Source organism: Peromyscus eremicus, chromosome 19 (assembly GCF_949786415.1).
Source record: "Peromyscus eremicus chromosome 19, PerEre_H2_v1, whole genome shotgun sequence".
Taxonomy (NCBI): domain Eukaryota; kingdom Metazoa; phylum Chordata; class Mammalia; order Rodentia; family Cricetidae; genus Peromyscus; species Peromyscus eremicus.
In genome coordinates this window covers 35,157,673-35,176,185 of record NC_081435.1, presented here as the reverse complement: position 1 = coordinate 35,176,185, position 18,513 = coordinate 35,157,673, and the positions used below count along the sequence as shown (strand labels likewise).

The 18,513-nt window shown below is 43.5% G+C and overlaps 1 protein-coding gene across 2 annotated transcripts; it reads right to left on the bottom strand.

Annotated features, from left to right (window-relative positions):
• Window positions 1–7,079: 7,079 nt before the first annotated feature.
• On the bottom strand, window positions 7,080–18,261 carry LOC131896188 (eukaryotic translation initiation factor 1A). 2 transcript variants are annotated; one of them, XM_059246777.1, is made up of 2 exons: window positions 18,116–18,261; window positions 7,080–8,853 (listed from the first exon to the last, which is right to left on the bottom strand). In XM_059246777.1, exon 2 carries the CDS (start codon window positions 8,635–8,637, stop codon window positions 8,203–8,205), a length of 435 nt encoding a protein of 144 aa, XP_059102760.1. In that variant the 5' UTR covers window positions 8,638–8,853; window positions 18,116–18,261; the 3' UTR covers window positions 7,080–8,202. The 2 variants fall into 2 exon arrangements, with proteins under 2 accessions (XP_059102760.1, XP_059102761.1); XM_059246778.1 differs by lacking the exon at window positions 18,116–18,261 and adding an exon at window positions 17,049–17,066.
• Between the last annotated feature and the right edge of the window lie 252 nt (window positions 18,262–18,513).

The window sequence follows — 18,513 nt, the reverse complement described above, 5'->3', positions numbered from 1 at the left end:
CTTTATTTATTTATTTTTAATAACCACCAATCAGAGGAGGGAGTTCTACAAGCCTAAGTCAAAGCATTTGACTGTGCCTTCAAGCAGTTCTGAAGTATGGGAGTTACCGACTGAATAACTTTGGCCTCACGTCAATAATTGTTGGACTGAGTGATAAAAATATTGTGGGTTTTTCCCATGCTTTGTACGCTTGACAATTGCATAATTAAGACCGTTCCATCTGTTTGTAGCAATTTTATCAGCTCATAACTCGTGAGTGCTGGGTCATTTTATCTGTTTGGATCAGCAGCTCATGTCCAGTGTCTAGAACAATCCCTCCCCATGCCATGCCTGTTTAATTGTCAGCCTGGTATACATTAATGCCTTTAAACAGAGATTCTAACTTTCCGCTTCCTCCTGCCCGACATATGCGTGAACTTCAGCGTTGAGCCGTGGTTTTGACATTGCATGGATTGGAAGGTGAAGTGCTTCTGTTGTGGTGAGTTCTCCATTCTTTGTGAGAAACCTTGGTGTAGCAGTGCCCGTAGGCACCGCAGTGGCAAGAGAGGACAGGGTCAGGGACACTGGAGAGGAGCAGAGCACAGTGAGTACACTGGACTCACCCTGGACTCATCCCCAGCCTCCTCTTCACAGAGTGCTGCCAACGTATTTTGTGCACGGATCACCACCTGTACTCTTGACAAAGTATCTCAAGTCCTTAAAAGAATGTTGTTTCCTAGCCAGGGCTTTCTGAAATGTGTGGTTCTCATGGATTAGGGCACAAATATGGCATTGAGTTACTCTGGGATTAATAATTATCATCTCAAGGGAAAGATACTACTACGTCAATGTCCCTTAGGCAAGCATAAATAATATCCATTGTTCTCATTTGCTGAGTATTTACTAATATGAAAAGCATTCACATAAAGTGTCTCACAGCAATCTTATAATCCCATTTAAAAATGAGAATCTTCGGGCTGGAGAGCTGGCTCAGAGGTTAAGAGCACTGACAGCTTCCAGAGGTCCTGAGTTCAATTCCCAGCAACCACATGTTGGCTCCCAACCATCTGTAATGAGATCTGGTGCCCTCTTCTGGCACACAGGCATACATGCAGGTAGAACGAATAAAGAAATTAAAAAAAAAAAAAAACAGACAGAAAAAAAAAATGAGAATCTTCAGTTGGGGATATAGCTCAGTTGGTGGAATGTCTACCTAGCAAAGACTCTCTAGAAGTTAGGAGTGGACACTGATTCCTAAGTCTCTGGGTGCGACAAATGGAAATACTGAGCTATTTTGCTGTGGAAAACAGGACAGCTGTGTGCTACCTAACACACGCCTATGCTCCACCCAGCCCCCGCCATTCCTATGTTAAAGTCCCTTTCCCAATCGGACATAGGCATGGGCATTTAGAAGGTAGGTCGTGGGGCTGGACCCCTCTTGAACGGAGTTAGTACCCTTGTAAGGAGAGCCATGAGAGAGGGTTCCTCTTTGGGCATCTGAAGACACAGCTAAGCAGCTTGTCTGCAAAGCAAAGGAAGGCTCTCTCAGCAGAAACAGACTAGCCAAGCATTGATCTTGGAATTAACAGCCTCAGGGGCTGTGAGAAGTGCATTTCTGACATGTAAACTACTCACTTTATCATATTCTTAAGAACAGCCTGAAGTGACTGAAGGGGAAAAAGAGCAGTGAGTATTTCTGTTGACTGATTCAGTTCTATGGGCCTCTTTCCTCTCTACCTGTCTTGCAGAACCAATGACCACCTCTGTTCTGGACTCTCCAAGAATGTTTGTGATGAATAATCTTGGGATGACAGAGATCATAGTTTTCCTTAAATCAAAAGACGGATTTATTTACTCTCCAGTAAACAAGATGTCTCCATCTAGAACAAAGGCCAGGTAGACTTACTGGGCCTTTACAAAGATGTGGGTTCCCCAAGCTTGGGGTTCTTTTCCTACAGCACTCTACAGGCACCTCTGTGGCATGGGCAGGCTCTCTCTATATCGTCTTGCAGGAATTGAGATAAGTATGCTGATGCGCATGTGTGCTGTCAATGATAAAGTTCATTGTCTTTCAAAAAAAATAAATCAAACAGCTTAGCCAATCAATAGGAGACCTGAACAACACTGGACTCTGGCTAGACCTATCACACAGTAGGGCAACGTACATTCCAAGCACCATGAAGATTCTTTTACTAGAAGCCATTTTTGACACCTCAAAAACACTCCAATACAGTCAAAAGGATGGAAAATTTTAATTTTCTAATCAGGATATAATGAGCTTAGAAATGACCAGCAGAGGACCCAGGTGTGGTGGCATGCCCTCTTAATCCCAGCACTTGGGAGGCAGAGTCAGGAGAATCTGTGAGTTTGTGGCCAGTGGGTTAAAACGGGAAATCATAAGTGAACTCTTCCATATGACTAAAAATGATGGTGTAACACATCAAAACTTGTAGAAGACCACCACAGTAATCCTTTGAGGGGAATTTGTTGCTGTAAATGCCTGCATTAATAATGAAATCTCATCAACACAACCAGAAACACCCAAACCACCTCCCATCAGTAGAGCACTTTAAGGCATGTAAGAGAAGCTGAACTTACAATGGAAGAAACAGTAAAGGTGGGAGTGGAAATTAATGAAGCCGAGAATGGAAACCCTACTCATCTAAAAGTTGGTTCTTTGAAAAGATTCCCAAGAATTGCCAGTTCTTTACCTGACAAAAGAGAAAGAAAAAAAAAAAGACTCAGATGGCTAAAACCAAGAGTGAGCCAGTGGCCATCACCTGTTAACCCTAGAGAGCACAAAAAAGTTGCACCAGACCGGAATGAGGTCGCCAGTTTTTCCAGACTCAAACTGAACACAGCCTTCCCATCCTAGCATCCACTGGGCTATGTGAAAGACACATTAAAAGGCTAACAAAGGCATTACCAAAATGCCCGCACTTAACTCGTATTTTCAATCACTAACCCTTTGGCATGGAAGCCTAACCATGCCTAACCAAGCTGTTTCCATCTCCACAGGAGGAACAAAATCGGTGCTAAGAGATTAGAGAGAGCCACAAGAAAAACAGTGACAATGTGGCAACTCTACAGAACACAGGCACACACATCTACAAAGGTGGCATCACACTGATCAAGAATGGAGGGACTGAAACACGATCCACTCAGGCCGGTGCTGATGATGCAGACTATGGTTCAGCCTCTCTGAGAATGAGGGAAATTCTGGTCTTTCTGCGTATGGCACTTTGGGAATTTTGTAGCACTCTGCAGCAGCTAGATGCCTTATTTAAAGACTCTCCAGTAAACCCTGGCAAGTGACTAATTTTAGATTATGAGCACTCCATTTAGGAACCCTTGGGTATTTACTTAGGAAAATACGGCTGTAAAATCGTACATTAGGGACCTGTAGGGATGAAAGAACTCCTGCCTTGAAAAGGATCCTCAGGTGCCATTAGTGCTTGGCAGCCTTATTTTAAGTGTTAAGGGGTGTCTGTGGTCCATCATTGATTGCTTGAGAGTACAACACTGTCAAGGGGCCTACTTTCTGTCCTTTTATGAATTTTAGGAATAGCAAAATCAACCTAAACCCCTGTGCTGACTAGCTTTAGGTCAACTTGACACAAGCTAGTTGTCTGAAGGGAGGGAACCTTAACTGAGAAAATGCTTCCATAAGATCTAACTGTAGGGCACTTTAGTTAGTAATTAATGGGGGAAGGCCCAGCTCACCATGGGTGGGGCTACCCTTGGGCTGTGGTCCTGGGTTCTATCTACAAGGAAGCAGGCTGAGCAAGCCCTGAGCAAGCCAGTAAGCAGCACTTCTCCATCGCCTCTACATCAGCTCCGGCCTCCAGGTTCTAGCCCAGCTTGAGTTCTATCCTGACTTCCTTCAATGATGGACTGCAATGTGGAAGTGTAACCAAACCAACCCTTTTCTCCCCAGTTGACCTTTGGTGGCGGTGTTTCATCACATCAATTGAAACCCTAATTAGGATAGCCCCACTCAATGTCTTCTGGAAACCCAGACTCTTCCTTTAATGTCTGTGTACTCAGGGGCTGTATGCCGGTGGTCACGTTCAGTCTCACAAATGCTTTCTTCCTGTGATGAGATCGTCAGGCACTGCAGATGTGAAGATCCCCACAAGATGTGAAGATCCCCACAGAAAGTCTTGTGCAGACTTGTGAGACGACAGAGGAGTGGCACCAAGTGACACACACACTGGTTAACGAAGAAGCTTCCGACTTACACATAAAAGACTTGAGTCTCTTCTTTCCACCTGCCCCCCACCCCAGTCTGTTTCTACTTACTTTCTGCCCTAGTTTCAACTATCCTCCATTTTTCTTGCTTCTTATTGAGTGTCAAGTATTCTCACACCTGTTTAGAATAACCCTAGTTCAGGGGAAGAGTCTTAGCTCTTCTGAAAACATGGCACCTGTGAATGACTCTCTTGGGGTCCAGCCCATGTGATGCAGGATTTCTGCCTTGAAAAACCCCTGTGACTGGCACGTAGGCTTTAGTAAGAGATGATGCTGAGTCACCCTGTCATCTTCCCAAGGACAGCGATTCCCTGAAGGTGCACAGGATGTGGTTTTGTATATTTATATAAATGCTCATTAAATATTCACTAAGGGGCTGGCCAGTGGTGCACGCCTTTTATCCCAGCACTTGGGGGGCAGAGGCAGGCAGATCTCAGTGAGCTTGAGGCCAGCCTGGTCCACAGTGCGAGTTCCAGGACAGCCAGGGCTGTTAAACAGAGAAACCCTTTTATGAGGAATGGTATAATTTATACCATTCAAATTTAGATTTTGCCATTCCTCATAAAAGGATTATATGGATTACATAATAAATATATATTCACTAAGGATAAACCAACAAAAAGCAAGTTATGGGAACGAGGATAATGAATAAAGATCTCCAGGTTGGGTGGTGGGAAAGTGAGGAGAAACAGCCCTTTTTAGGAAGGACACCTCTTCCTGGGGTAGTAGGAAGTGACAGAGATGCAGCTGGGCACTTATAGGTGGCTGGGGCATCAGTAAGAGGTTTGCTCACGCAATGACTCCCATTTGCTCAGTAAAATCAGAAACCAAGTCCTTTGCTGAAGAGAGGCGGGGCTAGGAGGCCCCTCTGCGATGTGGTTGGGGGCCTTCGTTCCCCAACTGTATGTGATCTTTTCCACCACTTCACTTGCCTTTGATCAGAGAAAATGGGCTGGTGTGCATCCTAGACTGTGGTTCTGTGAACATACCAGAACAGACATGAAGACAGGAAATTCCACTGACAAGAGTCAGAGGAGGAGATAAGAACTGGAGTATTCCACAAATTTGCACATACACGTTGTTCACAGCTTAGCGTGTGGACACTGTTTCTCCCCCCCTGCAATGCTCCCTGCCCCCCAGATCCAAATGGTCTTGGAGGAGTACAAGGTTGACACCAGCAGACACCAAACTCAGCGTTCCAAGAGGTGTCTCAGCATGGATGTTCAGATGAGGGGAAAGAACAGGAGGTGAGGAAGGAGGGAATCAATTCCACACCAGAGGACATGGCTGGTCACCTGACCAGTGGGGGTCAGCTCTGAAATGATCGACGGCCGTTATGTCCAGCTCTCCCTGTAACATCCAGTCTTAGAGAAGAGATGCGGTTCTTTTCAGGTCTTAATTTACTTCCTTCTCAGACTGAGTAAAACACAACCTTCTACTCGTGTCTGTCTGTTCCATTGGTATTTGTAGTGACAGCACAAACCCCGGTATTTTCATCAAACAGGAATAGAGCGATGTACCACCTAAGGGGAGGTGGGAAATAGAGAAGGGGCACTTCAAAGTGCACATGCATAAAACTGGAGGTATTAGGAGTAAAATATTGCACAATCACAAAAAATGGCCGACTAAGGGCATACTGTTCATGTTTAAGCTGCGATTGGGAATAAGCTTTAAATCACAATGTGTGAGCAGGGCAGGGTGACGCTAAGGCAGGAGCATTGCTATTTCAAGGCAAGCCTGGGATAGATAAGTGAAGATATTTCATCCTAGGTTATGATCCACAGAAATTGTTTCTGTGGTCTGATAAAAAGCACTAGCGCTGAGGGTGAGGAACCCTGAAGCTAGAATATCTGATCAGTGACCTACAGAGAGAGTTTGGTGTTTCCATTGTGGCCAGCGAGGGAAACTGAGGAAAGCTAAGAGCCACAGGCTTCTTGAGAGAGTGACCTCCAGGAGGCTGGAACGTAGTGTAACGAAGTTGTGGGAAAGGAGTACTTAATTTTAATTCTAACACTGAAGTCAACATTTACTTATAATAAACAGCACAAATCACTCGTTATAAAAGAATCATTCCTTGATCTAGAATGGTTAGAAAAAATGTAGATAACAACCAGGAGACAGGAAATGTGAACACGGCTCAGTGTTGGCCTCTGATGGTTCCAAATGAACCCTGTATGATACTAAAGCCTCAAGTCCAGACTTTGTGTGTGTGCTGGGTGTCTATGCACATGTGCATGTCATGGACAGTTGTGGGGGTTAAAGAACACCTTCAGGTGCTAGTCCTCACCTCCTAACTTGAGACAGGGTCTCTTGTTTGCTACTGAATACATCAGGCTAGCTGGCCCATGATCAAGTTTTCTTCCTGTATTAAAAATGTACAGTGGCCATGGGATAACCTCAGTTAACAGCACATTCAGATATGCTGTATAGAACATAGCTTCAGCTACTGTTCTCTTTCCAGAAGACACACTGTCCTGGGGAGAAGGACAATGCCTCTTATCTGGCACTGTGTCTAGCTTCATTTTACAAAATTAGCCTTTACAAAGAACAGCATATCTATCTAGAAGAGATCCACCCATCAATGACCAGCAAAATTGTGTTTGCTTTTCTTTCTTTCTGACTGGGAAATTTTCTTAAGCTACATTATTATGAGCTAACTGAAGGGGAAAAAAAAAAGGTGAATACTGTTATTTTCATGTTTACAGGTGTCTGGAACAAAAGAAAGGAACTGTTCTTTAAAAATAGGACATCCTAAGACTGATAGACAAGGTTTACACTTACTTCAAAAGCAGCAAGGGTTGAACTGCAGACGACCAATACCAACATCACTCAAATGAGCAAACAGTACGTATATCTTAAATGCTCCAGTCATTTATTTTGTTCCATATCAGGGATATAATGAACATATTAAAAAGAGAAAATTTGTTTTTATATCAACATATTTTTATTGTGTTTCTACTTCTGGACCCCTCCACTCAGAAAGCAGGAACTGACTTTTCATTAAGCTGTGGCTCCTTTCCCTTTAACATAAGCTTAGTTTAAGGAAGGCTTCATTTATACAATTATCTAATTAACTTTAATCTATACACAGCAATTAAATCATTCAAAGCCTCAATATAGTAGCTAACTTTTTGAAAATAACTTTTTTACACAATCTACTTTGCAAAGTAAAAAAATGTTTTGTGTTATTAACAACCACCTTCTTTGAAAATTTCTCCATGTAAGTATCAGAACATATTTATTTCTCTTTATTTCCTATTTTGGGGAATGCCTTAGAAAAGTAGAAATTACATATAAACATTGTCAACTATTGTATTTCTAAAGTCAAGATGATTATCTCCTAAGTGTTTAATTTCTGCAATGACTAATTTTTAAAAGTAAAAATCGCTACCCATGTAATTTAAAAACTGCACCGTGAAATGCCCGTTTATGGTGGCAACAACATAAAGGCTAAAATCAATGTATAGAACAGGAAAAGTATACAATGGCACTGCTCCATAAATACAAAAATAGCTGCATTCTGTCTGACTCCAAATGCAGACTTACACTACCTGTAAATCTTACTGAAGTCTCAAAGCCCAGCCAGATGATTAGAACATAAAGGCCTGAAGCAGATGTGCTGGAACTAGGGCAGACTTGGGCCCATGATGCTCAGCAGCTCACGATGCTGACACAGAACACTCACATGTTAGCAATGAAGCGTCACAAATGGAAAGGCAGTCTCAACAGTGCACACTTCTGTACCCCTAAGTTCAATTACATCTATCAGAACAAAAGTGTTAACATGTCACTTAGGTTAACTCAACATCTTTGGTTTTCAAAGAAATATAATACTTTAAAAAATAGAAATACATCAATCTACTTTAACAAGTCATACTCATGCTAGAAGATTTACTTAACAGCTGAAGGTCAAGATCCCAATTGTGCAGAACTAGCTTCAGAAAACTTGGACTGTAACATGCTTAGTTCAGCTTAGATATCATCAATGTCTTCATCATCATCTCCAATATCATCAAACTGGATTTCGTCATCATCCCCAGGACCAAATGTGTCCGTCTCATTGATTTTCGCATGCTCTGGAAGTTCTCCATACGCCTTCAGACTTCTCGCTTCATCTGCATTGTACTTCAAGATGACATCAGCTTTGTTGTCTTGATAATCTCGAAGACCAATCAATATGATGTCTGAGGTATTTATCCAAACCTTTTTTCTCAGCTTGCCTCTGATGTGGCACAGCCTCCTTACACCGTCGAAACACATGGCTTCCAACCGCCCATTCCCCAGCATTTTGATCACCTGTGCATACTCTTGCCCGTCTTCTTTAAACACCAACTCTCTTTTTTCAGATTCATTTTCATTTTTACCTCTGCGCCTGTTTTTGCCTCCTTTGCCTTTATTCTTCGGCATGGTGGTAAGGGCAAGCACAGGAGTTGGGGTGGGGGAGTCCTTGCTGGTGCGGGCTGTGACTCCTCTCCAAGGGCTGCTCCTAGGATGGGCAGCAGGAAGTGTCTTAACAGTGGGAGATCTGAAGCAATTGTGTAGCTGCTGGAGCTTCCTGGTAAACTGTAAGCATAGAAGATCCACAGGCAGCAAACAGTGTTCCAGAGTCCTGGGTTCTGCTAGCTGCAAAAAACAAAAATAGTGTTAGTAAGAGTTCCTTGTAAATATTAAGTCACCGTGGAGAACAGGCCAGGCCAAGTCTGGGTTGCACTGTGTTGTCTGGAGTATTAACTTCCAAGCTCTGCCCAGCCACGGCCTGCTCTAACTAATGAAGCAACAGCCCTGACCTGAGCTACTCCATTTTCAGTCAAAGTGCCCAGAAAGAATGGCTCCACATCGTGTTTACACAAGTAAACATCATCATTGCTAGCACATCAGGAGACACAAACTGGTATTTTGTGCCAATAAATAATGAAATCTATCAGAATACAAGACACATGAGCTTACCAAGCATATAGACGAAACTCCCCTTCCTGGGACTGTACCAGAAGGTGCACCCTGAAGCCAAATGCAGCAGCATGCTGACTAATCCCTTGGTCACCTGTCTCAAGTTCATCTAGGAACACTGGCATACATAGCAAAGGCCCCCAGCTCCAGTACAGCTTCTCCAAACTGACACTTGGCCCCTTCAAACTGCCTCTCCAATGGCCTGCCACCCAGAGCTGTACTGGATGGATGTCTTCGCACTTGAGCAGCTATGGTCTGGTGCCCTACAGGCCTGCCTCTGCTCTTGCAGTAGGTCTTTGACTTTAGGACAGCCCCTCTACAATCTGAACACAGGCAGGCAGCCTGTTTGACCCTTTTTAATGAAGATTCTGCAACCCACTTATATACAGGAGGTGCAGTGTATGATCTGGGAGTTAATACTAGTAATTAAGGTTGGAATAAAAGAACCTATAATTGTCAGTGATCAGCTATCAAGCAAATCTGGATTTCTTACATCAAATAAAACTAATGTGAGTTTATGAATTTATTGTATTCAATAAATTCTGACATTGTATAAAGACACAAATATGTCCATCTACGCTTCTGACAAAACACAACAGATCCTCTTGACAGAAAGATTGTTACTAAAAAAATTCAAATACTGTACTTTATGCTTGTTTCAAATTGGAATTACTTGTGTGTAGGGGCGACACATGTACATACAAGCATGTTCATGTGGCGGCAAGAGGTCACCACTGGGTATCTTCCTCAATCACTCTCCATCTTGTTTTTGAGGCAGGGTCTCTCACTGACCCAAAGTTCATGGATTCAGCTAGAACATGTGTTGAGCAAGTCCCGGGGATCCTCTTCTCATCTCTGCTCCCCAGGGCTAGGCATGCTGGTAGAGTAAGCCCAGAGTGCTGGCATCAAGCTCAAGTCCTTATGCTTAAGCAAGTACTTTACCAACTGACCCATCTCCCCAGCCTCCTATTTTTCAGTTCTTTAGGGGACTTTAGATACAATGCCTTTGTTTTTGTTTGTTTTGTTTTGTTTTGAGCCTGGCTCTTGCTATGTAGCTAAGGCTTGCCTGGAACTTGTGATCCTCCTGCCTCAATCTCTTTAATACTAGTTTATAGGTATGATAGAGTGTTCAAGTGTCATTTTATTCTCCATACTGATTTCAAACTACCTAACACTATTTATCACAAAATATCTGAAACATAATCCTTCCAGTAAATTGCAGTGGTATTCCTTTTTCAGTCTGTTTCTTGACTAATCTGTCCCCATGCCAGACTATTTGAAGGAAAGCTTTGTGGTATATTTTGGCATGTGTAGTCTGTGTCCTCATGACCGTTTTTCTTCTGTGAGATTGATTTGGCTAGTTTAGAATTCTGCATCACAATAAGCATTTTAAAATCAGCTTGCTAATTTCCACAAACAAAAAAACCTACTAGAATATTGACTGGAATTATATACCATCCACAGACCAATCAAATAGAATTAACATTTGAGTCTAAATGCTTTAAAATGACTTATTACTCCTTTTATGTACATATATATTTTAAATTTCTCAACTTTTTTTTTTGCAGAATTTATTTCTAGATTTTTTTATTTCCCGAATTACCCAAATAGTCATTTAAATATTTGAGTATTCTGAGCCGGGCGGTGGTGGCACACACCTTTAATCCCAGCACTCGGGAGGTAGAGCCAGGCGGATCTCTGTGAGTTGGAGGCCAACCTCGGCTACCAAGTGAGTTCCAGGAGAGGCGCAAAGCTACACAGAGAAACTCTGTCTCGAAAAACCAAAAAAAAAAAAAAAAATTTGAGTATTCTGATATTTACATAGAGATGACTGGTCTCAAAATTCCTATCAGTAGTGAATCTTTTTGGGGGAGAGCGGGGCAAAGAGTTTGGGTTTTACAAATAAACATCTACAGATAATAATTTTCTCACTGGCTTTTCAAGCTCTGTACTTTATTCTTCTTGCCAGTGATATGCTAATGACTTTTCTGTCATTTGTTTTTAATACCAAACAAGTTTTTCTGCTTTCTTTTTATGGTTTACAACTGCTGAAAAAACCAACTGTATATTAGCAATTCCTAGTAATTTAAGTCTTACTTTATGGCCTAGTATATTTCTGCAAATAACACATTTGTTTTGTTACTAAATTAATTTAGCTGCTCATTTAAGGTACATACCACAATGTATGAAATAGCCTATGAGCATGCTTTCTTAGAATTAAGTTATCAATAGGCTATTGCACTTTTCAGCAATCCAACTGCTTTATGGAGATGGAACACGTGAGACTAGTGAAATCTGAAGGCGATGCACTGGCACCTTCCTCTGGTATTAGGTATGCCTCCATTCTATGACTCAGTATTCCACTCATTTCCTCTAAGTGTTCTTACATTACCATAAGCAACCACATGGATGTGAGGGTTAACTGGTGCTACAGTCCTTACAACCCCACAGCTAGATCCTAAGCACAGTGCTCAGCCACATTGTCCTGCAACTACAGGCAATAAAATACATTTATAGCCATGGCTGCTCATGAAGTCTGGCTATTTCATGTCTCCTTTTCTCTACTTATGTTCTCTAGGGTGACATCAGAATAATCCACATGACGATATTTTAAAAATAACTCACACGAGACAATGTTTTAAAAAGCATTATCACTGCAGTGATCAAGTTCCACAGCTACTTGATTTCTTAATACCTTGTTATTCCAGGTCATCAGTAACGACAGTTGAGCAACAGTGCCCATTTCTCCCTGTATTCCTCCAATATTACACAACACAGTCTAGGGTCTGATGCTGTCTCAAAGATTCAGCTTTGATTTCTGGGACTAGTCACAGTATCAAAACACTGTGCCAATCAGGGGTGCACTGGGGGAAAGATGGTGCCATCAAGTTGGGTAATTGAAGAGACAGAGTATTTATAAATATGCAATAGCAAACCACACCATAAAGAACAGTGCAATGCCCAGTCAGGCGTTGGTGGTGCACGCCTTTAATCCCAGCACTCGGGAGGCAGAGCCAAGTGGATCTCTGTGAGTTCGAGGCCAGCCTGGGCTACAGAGCAAGTTCAAAGACAGCCAAGGCTACACAGAGAAACCCTGTCTCGAACACCCCCCTACTCTCCCCCACACACAAAAGAACAGTGCAGTTCTCTAAGACTATAAGCAGTAGTTTTGTATTTCCTGAAAGAGGGAACAGTAACTGGTGCAAGGTTAAGACACTTGGGCAAGAAATCCTGACACCCTTGCTGACACTTGTTTCTTGGCACAACTGCCTGTAGCTATGAGGCTTCTATTCCAGCCTCTCTATTCTGGGCTCTCTGTGGATTTCTAAGTCTACCCTAATGCCAGTAATAAATGCTGTGTAAATTTCTGCAGTAAGTTTAAAAATTATGAGGTGGCCGGGCAGTGGTGGCATACGCCTTAAATCCCAGCACTCGGGAGGCAGAGCCAAGCGGATCTCTGTGAGTTCGAGGTCAGCCTGGGCTACAGTGAGTTGCAGGAAAGGCGCAAAGCTATAAAGAGAAACCCTGTCTCGAAAGAACAACAACAACAACAACAACAACAACAAAAAATTATGAGGTGTGACTCACTAAGCTTTATTCTTTGGGTTTTCTTTTTTCCCCTCCTTTTTGGCTGTTTGAAGTCTTTCTATATCCATATGATCCTTCTGTCAATTTCTACAAAGATAACTGAAATCTTGGTAGAAAATGCTAATAAACTAAACTTTTTCATATATACACAATATATAGGTCTCCAGGGCCCACAAATATAAGGTTATGTCTAACATTATTTACATTATTATTTGTGACATTATTAACAAAATTTCTTAGTATCACATTGTTGGAAAATGACTACTGTAACACAAATGTTAAAATGGTCTTAATAAAAAACTCGGAGCCAGAATATTAGAGTAAATGCTGAAAAATCAGAGAGTCAAAGGAACAAGCCACAGCCACCACCTCTTACCTCACCAACTCCTCAGCCTGAAAAACCTCTAGTTCCTGTTTCCTTGTGCCTTATATACCTTTCTCCGCCCAGCCATCACTTCTTGAGATTAAAGGTGTGTGTGCTTCCCAAGCAGAGGCATGAGATCTCAAGTACTGGGATTAAAGGTGTGTGACTCCAAGTATTGGGATTAAAGGTGTGTGACTCCACTGCCTGGCATCTATGTTTGATCTAGTGGCTTGCTCTGTTCTTCAGGCAAAGTTTATTAGGGAACACAATAAATCACCACAGACTACAGTGGAAAGCCAACTTTGGTATGTTATGCTAATGTCCCAATTTTTCCCACAGTATCATGCTATCTTTAATAAAAACGTGTTTTGACGGTGTGGTATTTTCTTACATACTCTCTTCACTTAGCAAAGCTGTGTACATTAGGGTGTAAACTTACTGTCTCTGATCTGCTGTCATAGTGTCCTGTACATTGTGGCTCTTATCACATGCCTGGATATCTGCCTGATGTAATGAGAGCTTACATCCGTAACCTGACTCTAGAAGCAGTTAGTGGTTTTTATCCACTACCTAATTAATCACTCTTCATCCTCCCTTTTGTTGGTCTGGCGTCTTTAGCAAGTTCTGCTCAAATGTTTCAGTTGTGTCACTTCTGTAAACCTCAGAAAGCAGACAGTGCGGCTGCTGTGCCAGGGGAGAAATCTGAAAAGTCAACAGCACCACCTGGTGGCCACAGGCTGTTGGGGCGATGAGGTTTTCTGAAAAGAAAGGCATGACCTTCAATTTCCATTGTGTTACACAAAGCCTTCCAAACGTGGGTTTAAAATACTGGCCCAAACCATCAGGCTTGTAACCCCAAATCCTGTGTTGAGGAACTTCCACAGTGAGATGAGCAACATGGTCTACTATACTTTCTGACAAGTTAACCATCCAGTAACTGACTGGATTCCCGGACGCTTTCTTCTATAGCTTCCATTTCAGGCATTGGTTGGTAGTGTCTGAAAAGTAATGGCTTCCTTGAGACAAACGTGACCTGTGTGACAAAGCAATGTTGGGGTTTCCTTGTGGCTTTGTTCTCTATTCAGTATCAGGCTGTCATACTCTCATATCACTTTTTTTTTTTTTTTTGGTTTTTTGGAACTCACAGAGATCCGCCTGGCTCTGCCTCCCGAGTGCTGGGATTAAAGGCGTACGCCACCACCGCCCGGCTCATATCACATTTTTTATTTCAAATATATTGTAGGGAAATTATAGGCTGTAGAAGCACTCAGATTTAGGAATTCAGACTCCATGCGTCTGTCTAGCTCTTAAACCAGAAATTATGAAAAGGGGCTGGGTTGATGGCCCAGTTGGTAAAGTACATGCTGCACACGCATGAGGAGCCGAGTTCAGATCTGCAGAACCCATAGAAAAGTCGAAGGGCGGCCTGTGCCTAATCCCAGAGCTGGGAGACAGGCAGGAAGAGCCCTGGGGCCTGCTAACCAGCATTTCCAGCCCAGTCTGTGAGATCCGAGATAACATGTTTCGAAAAACCCCAGTGGAGAGCAAGAGGAGGCGGCACCGGATATCAACTGTTGTCCTCCATGTCTGCGTAATAGATAAATATTGGGTCCATTTGACCTTCTCATAATTATGAGATAGATATTTGACAAGTTTTTACTAAAGAACAATCCACCAAATTCAAGAAATATGTTCATGTCTTTTACACCTTGTAACAAATAACCACAAACTCAGTGACTTAAAAATAATATAAACTTATTTTCTGACAGCCGAAATGAAAGCATTGGCTCACTCTGTCTGGAGGATGACTATGGACAAGTTTTGGTGTTCCCTGGCTTGTGCATACATCACTCCAATCTATGTGTGTGCCTTTATGTTCTTCTATGTGTCTTTAACTTTCTCTTCTTCTTTTTTTTTTTTTTTTTCTTTTTGGTTTTTCGAGACAGGGTTTCTCTGTGTAGCTTTGCGCCTTTCCTGGATCTCACTCTGTAGACCAGGCTGGCCTCGAACTCACAGAGATCTGCCTGGCTCTGCCTCCCAGTGCTGGGATTAAAGGCGTGCGCCACCACCGCCCGGTCTAACCTTCTCTTCTATCAGGTCACCATTCACTGCATTTAGGGTTCACTCTAAATTTAGGGTAATCTCTTCTGAGGATTGCTGTGAGATGTCCTGTATGTTGTGAATATATGTTGCTATGATTGAGTGATAAATAAAATATTGATTGGCCAGTAGCCAGGCAGGAAGTATAGGCGGGACTAGCAGAGAAGAGAATTCTGGGAAGTGGAAGGCTGAGTCAGAGAAGACGTGGCCAGCCGCCAGCGGCCGCCATGACAATAGAGATGTAAGATACCGGTAAGCCACGAGCCATGTGGCAAGGTATATTTATAGAAATGGGTTAATTTAAGATATAAGAATTAGATAACAGCTGGGCGGTGGTGGCGCATGCCTTTAATCCCAGCACTGGGAGGCAGAGCCAGGCTGATTTTTGTGAGTTCTAGGCCAGCCTGGTTTACAGAGCGAGATCCAGGAAAGGCGCAAAGCTACACAGAGAAACCCTGTCTCAAAAAACCAAAAGGAAAAAAAAAAAGAATTAGATAACAAGATGCCTGCCACAGCCATACACTTTGTAAGCAATATAAGTCTCTGTGTGTTTACTCGGTTGTGTCTGAGCGGCTGTGGGACTGGTGGGTGAGAGAGATTTGTCCTGATCGTGGGCCAGGGCAGGACTGGAGAAAAATCCAGCTATAGGACAGGAAAGACATTGCTGTATATTTTATAAATCTAGATTCATAGAAAATCCCGAGTGCTCATTTCCTTCAATCTGCTATGGTATGCTGTTTTGATTGAAACACATCATGAAAAATCCAGCCTCAAACAACTACAAACCCTCTGAAAGATTTTCAGAAGCCTCCAAGTGTCTTTAGAAGATACTGAAAATCACTACTCCAAAATAAATAGTCTAAGGTATATGTACAGTATGGTATAAAGTTTCAGAGGTTAAGAGCACTGGCTGCTCTTCCAGAGGTCCTGAGTTCAATTCCCAGCAACAACATGGAGGCTCACAACCAACTATACTGAGATCTGATGCCCTCTTGTGGCATACAGGCAAACAGAACATTGTATACATAATAAATAAATCTTTTTAAAAAAATTATGGAAAGTGAAACTTCCAGGCCATAAAGATATGTATTACGCCGGGCGGTGGTGGCGCACGCCTTTAATCCCAGCACTCGGGAGGCAGAGGCAGGCGGATCTCTGTGAGTTCGAGGCCAGCCTGGGCTACCAAGTGAGTTCCAGGAAAGGCACAAAGCTACACAGGGAAACCTTGTCTCGAAAAACCAAAAAGATATGTATTACGTAATATACATGTATCTTCCATTCTATTACATGTTAGGCTTTCTCCAAAGTTGTTGCCCCCTTCTACATTTCCACAAACAGCATACAACAATGTCTAGCATTGTTATACTTTTAAAATGCTGCCTGTTTGGTGATAGTTTTGATTAAAAGTGATATTGCACTGATCTTTTTTTATTATTTTATTTTTTGAGATTATAGTTACATCATTTCTCTTTTCCCTTTCCTCCCTCACAAACCCCTCATACTGTAGTGAGATTTTTAATTTATTCCTTCTTTCCTGTTAATTTGTATTGTCATGAAGAAAGAAGGTGATCTGTCCCCCTGCCGTCTAAGTCCCCATTGCCCCCCACCCCCACCCCTACAGTCTAAGTCCCCATTGCCTCCCCACCCCCACCCCTACACTGCTGAGGATTCAAGGCTGGGCCTTGGACAGGCTCTGCTGGTGAGCTACATTCCCAGCTCAGAGGCTGGTTTACAAGAGTTGCCATTACCTGCCTAAGATCACAGTCAGAAAACAGAACCTACATTTTTCACCGTCAAATTCAGTTTTACTTTCACTCACCAACAAAATATTTCTGTTTCTAAGGAAGGTGTAGTCTCCCCAGTCTAGATGAAACTAAGGCTGCGTGACCTCTGGCCTCCATTCCTTAGGCCACTGCAGAAGCTCAGGGTGCCCCAGGGCAGGGAGTAGACTTCCGGCTCTTCTTTCACAGGCCCTACCCCATGCTCACTCAAGGCCAGGCCTCACTCCTACCTGCCTGTTATTTCTTTCTCATAAAAACCCGGTACTAATTGTCGGCAGCCTAAAGCCCACCTCTGCCTTTTATCTTTTTTTAAAAACAAAATAAAAAACACCTGACTGTTACACGGAAAATATATTATGAACGCCCTTTAAGAAACGCCATCTTGGCGGGGCGGTGGTGGCGCACAGCTTTAACCCCAGTACACCGGAGGCAGAGCCAGGCGGATCTCACAGAGTTCGAGGCCAGCCTGGTCTACAGAGCGAGATCCAGGACAGGCACCAAAACTACACAGAGAAACCCTGTCTCGAGAAATAAGAACAAAATAAACTAACAAAAAAAAAAAAAAAAAAGGAGAAGAAAAAAGAAACGCCATGTTGACCACAGGCAAATGAGTAACTTTGCTGTTGTTGGCTCCTTAACTCCCTCATCAATCAGTACAATAGACACAATGGCCACTTACTGGTGGAAGGAGCCTGATAAGGGGTATACAATAGATGCTTGTTTTTATTTAACCGAAACTTAACTAGCGCGTACCACGTGCGGGCCTCTCCTCTAGACGCCTTTTCCAGATAATGAACTCCTGTAACAATCCGTACTTATCTTAGGCAGTACCATTGGCACTCTTTAGACTAAGGCAGAGTTTAAGCATCCAGGCTGAGGTCTGAGGGCCGGGAGGTAAAGAGCAGGGATTGGAAACGCTAGTCTTGTATTCAACTCTGAGAACGTGCGCTTTCCGCCTAAGCGGGCCTCCTCCAATTACTAGTATAATTTGAGTCCTGCAAACTAGAAAACTCTCTACCCCCGGCGATTAGTACCCCCCCTTCCCGCCCCCCGCCAAAATGAGCTCTTCAGAGTCCCCCGGGGAGCCCCCAAACTCGGTACTCACGGTGACAGCTTACAGCGGAACCCCTCCACCGTCGCAGCCCGGCGGACAGCAAGACGACGCGCCCCTCCTAGGCAACGGCCGGCCACGCCCCTTCCTGCGGAGTTCCCGTACGTGCCCCGCCCCTCGTCCAAGGAGGCCGCCCACGTCACGCCGAGGCCTCGCGCGCTTCCACGTACTCACTCCAACGCCTCGCCCCCGGGTATCACCACATCCGGGTCGCTGGCGCCTGCCCCGGCCCCGCCCTTTCCGCCTCGGCTCCCGCCGCACTTCCGGTCAGCGCGGCCTCTTCCTCCGCTGGTCCGCCGGCTGGACCACCCCCCCGTTTTTCAGGTCTTCTCGGAGCCGCGCCGGTCCCTCAGCGCGTCTCTTCGGCAGCCCCGCGCTCGCTCCTCGTCGCA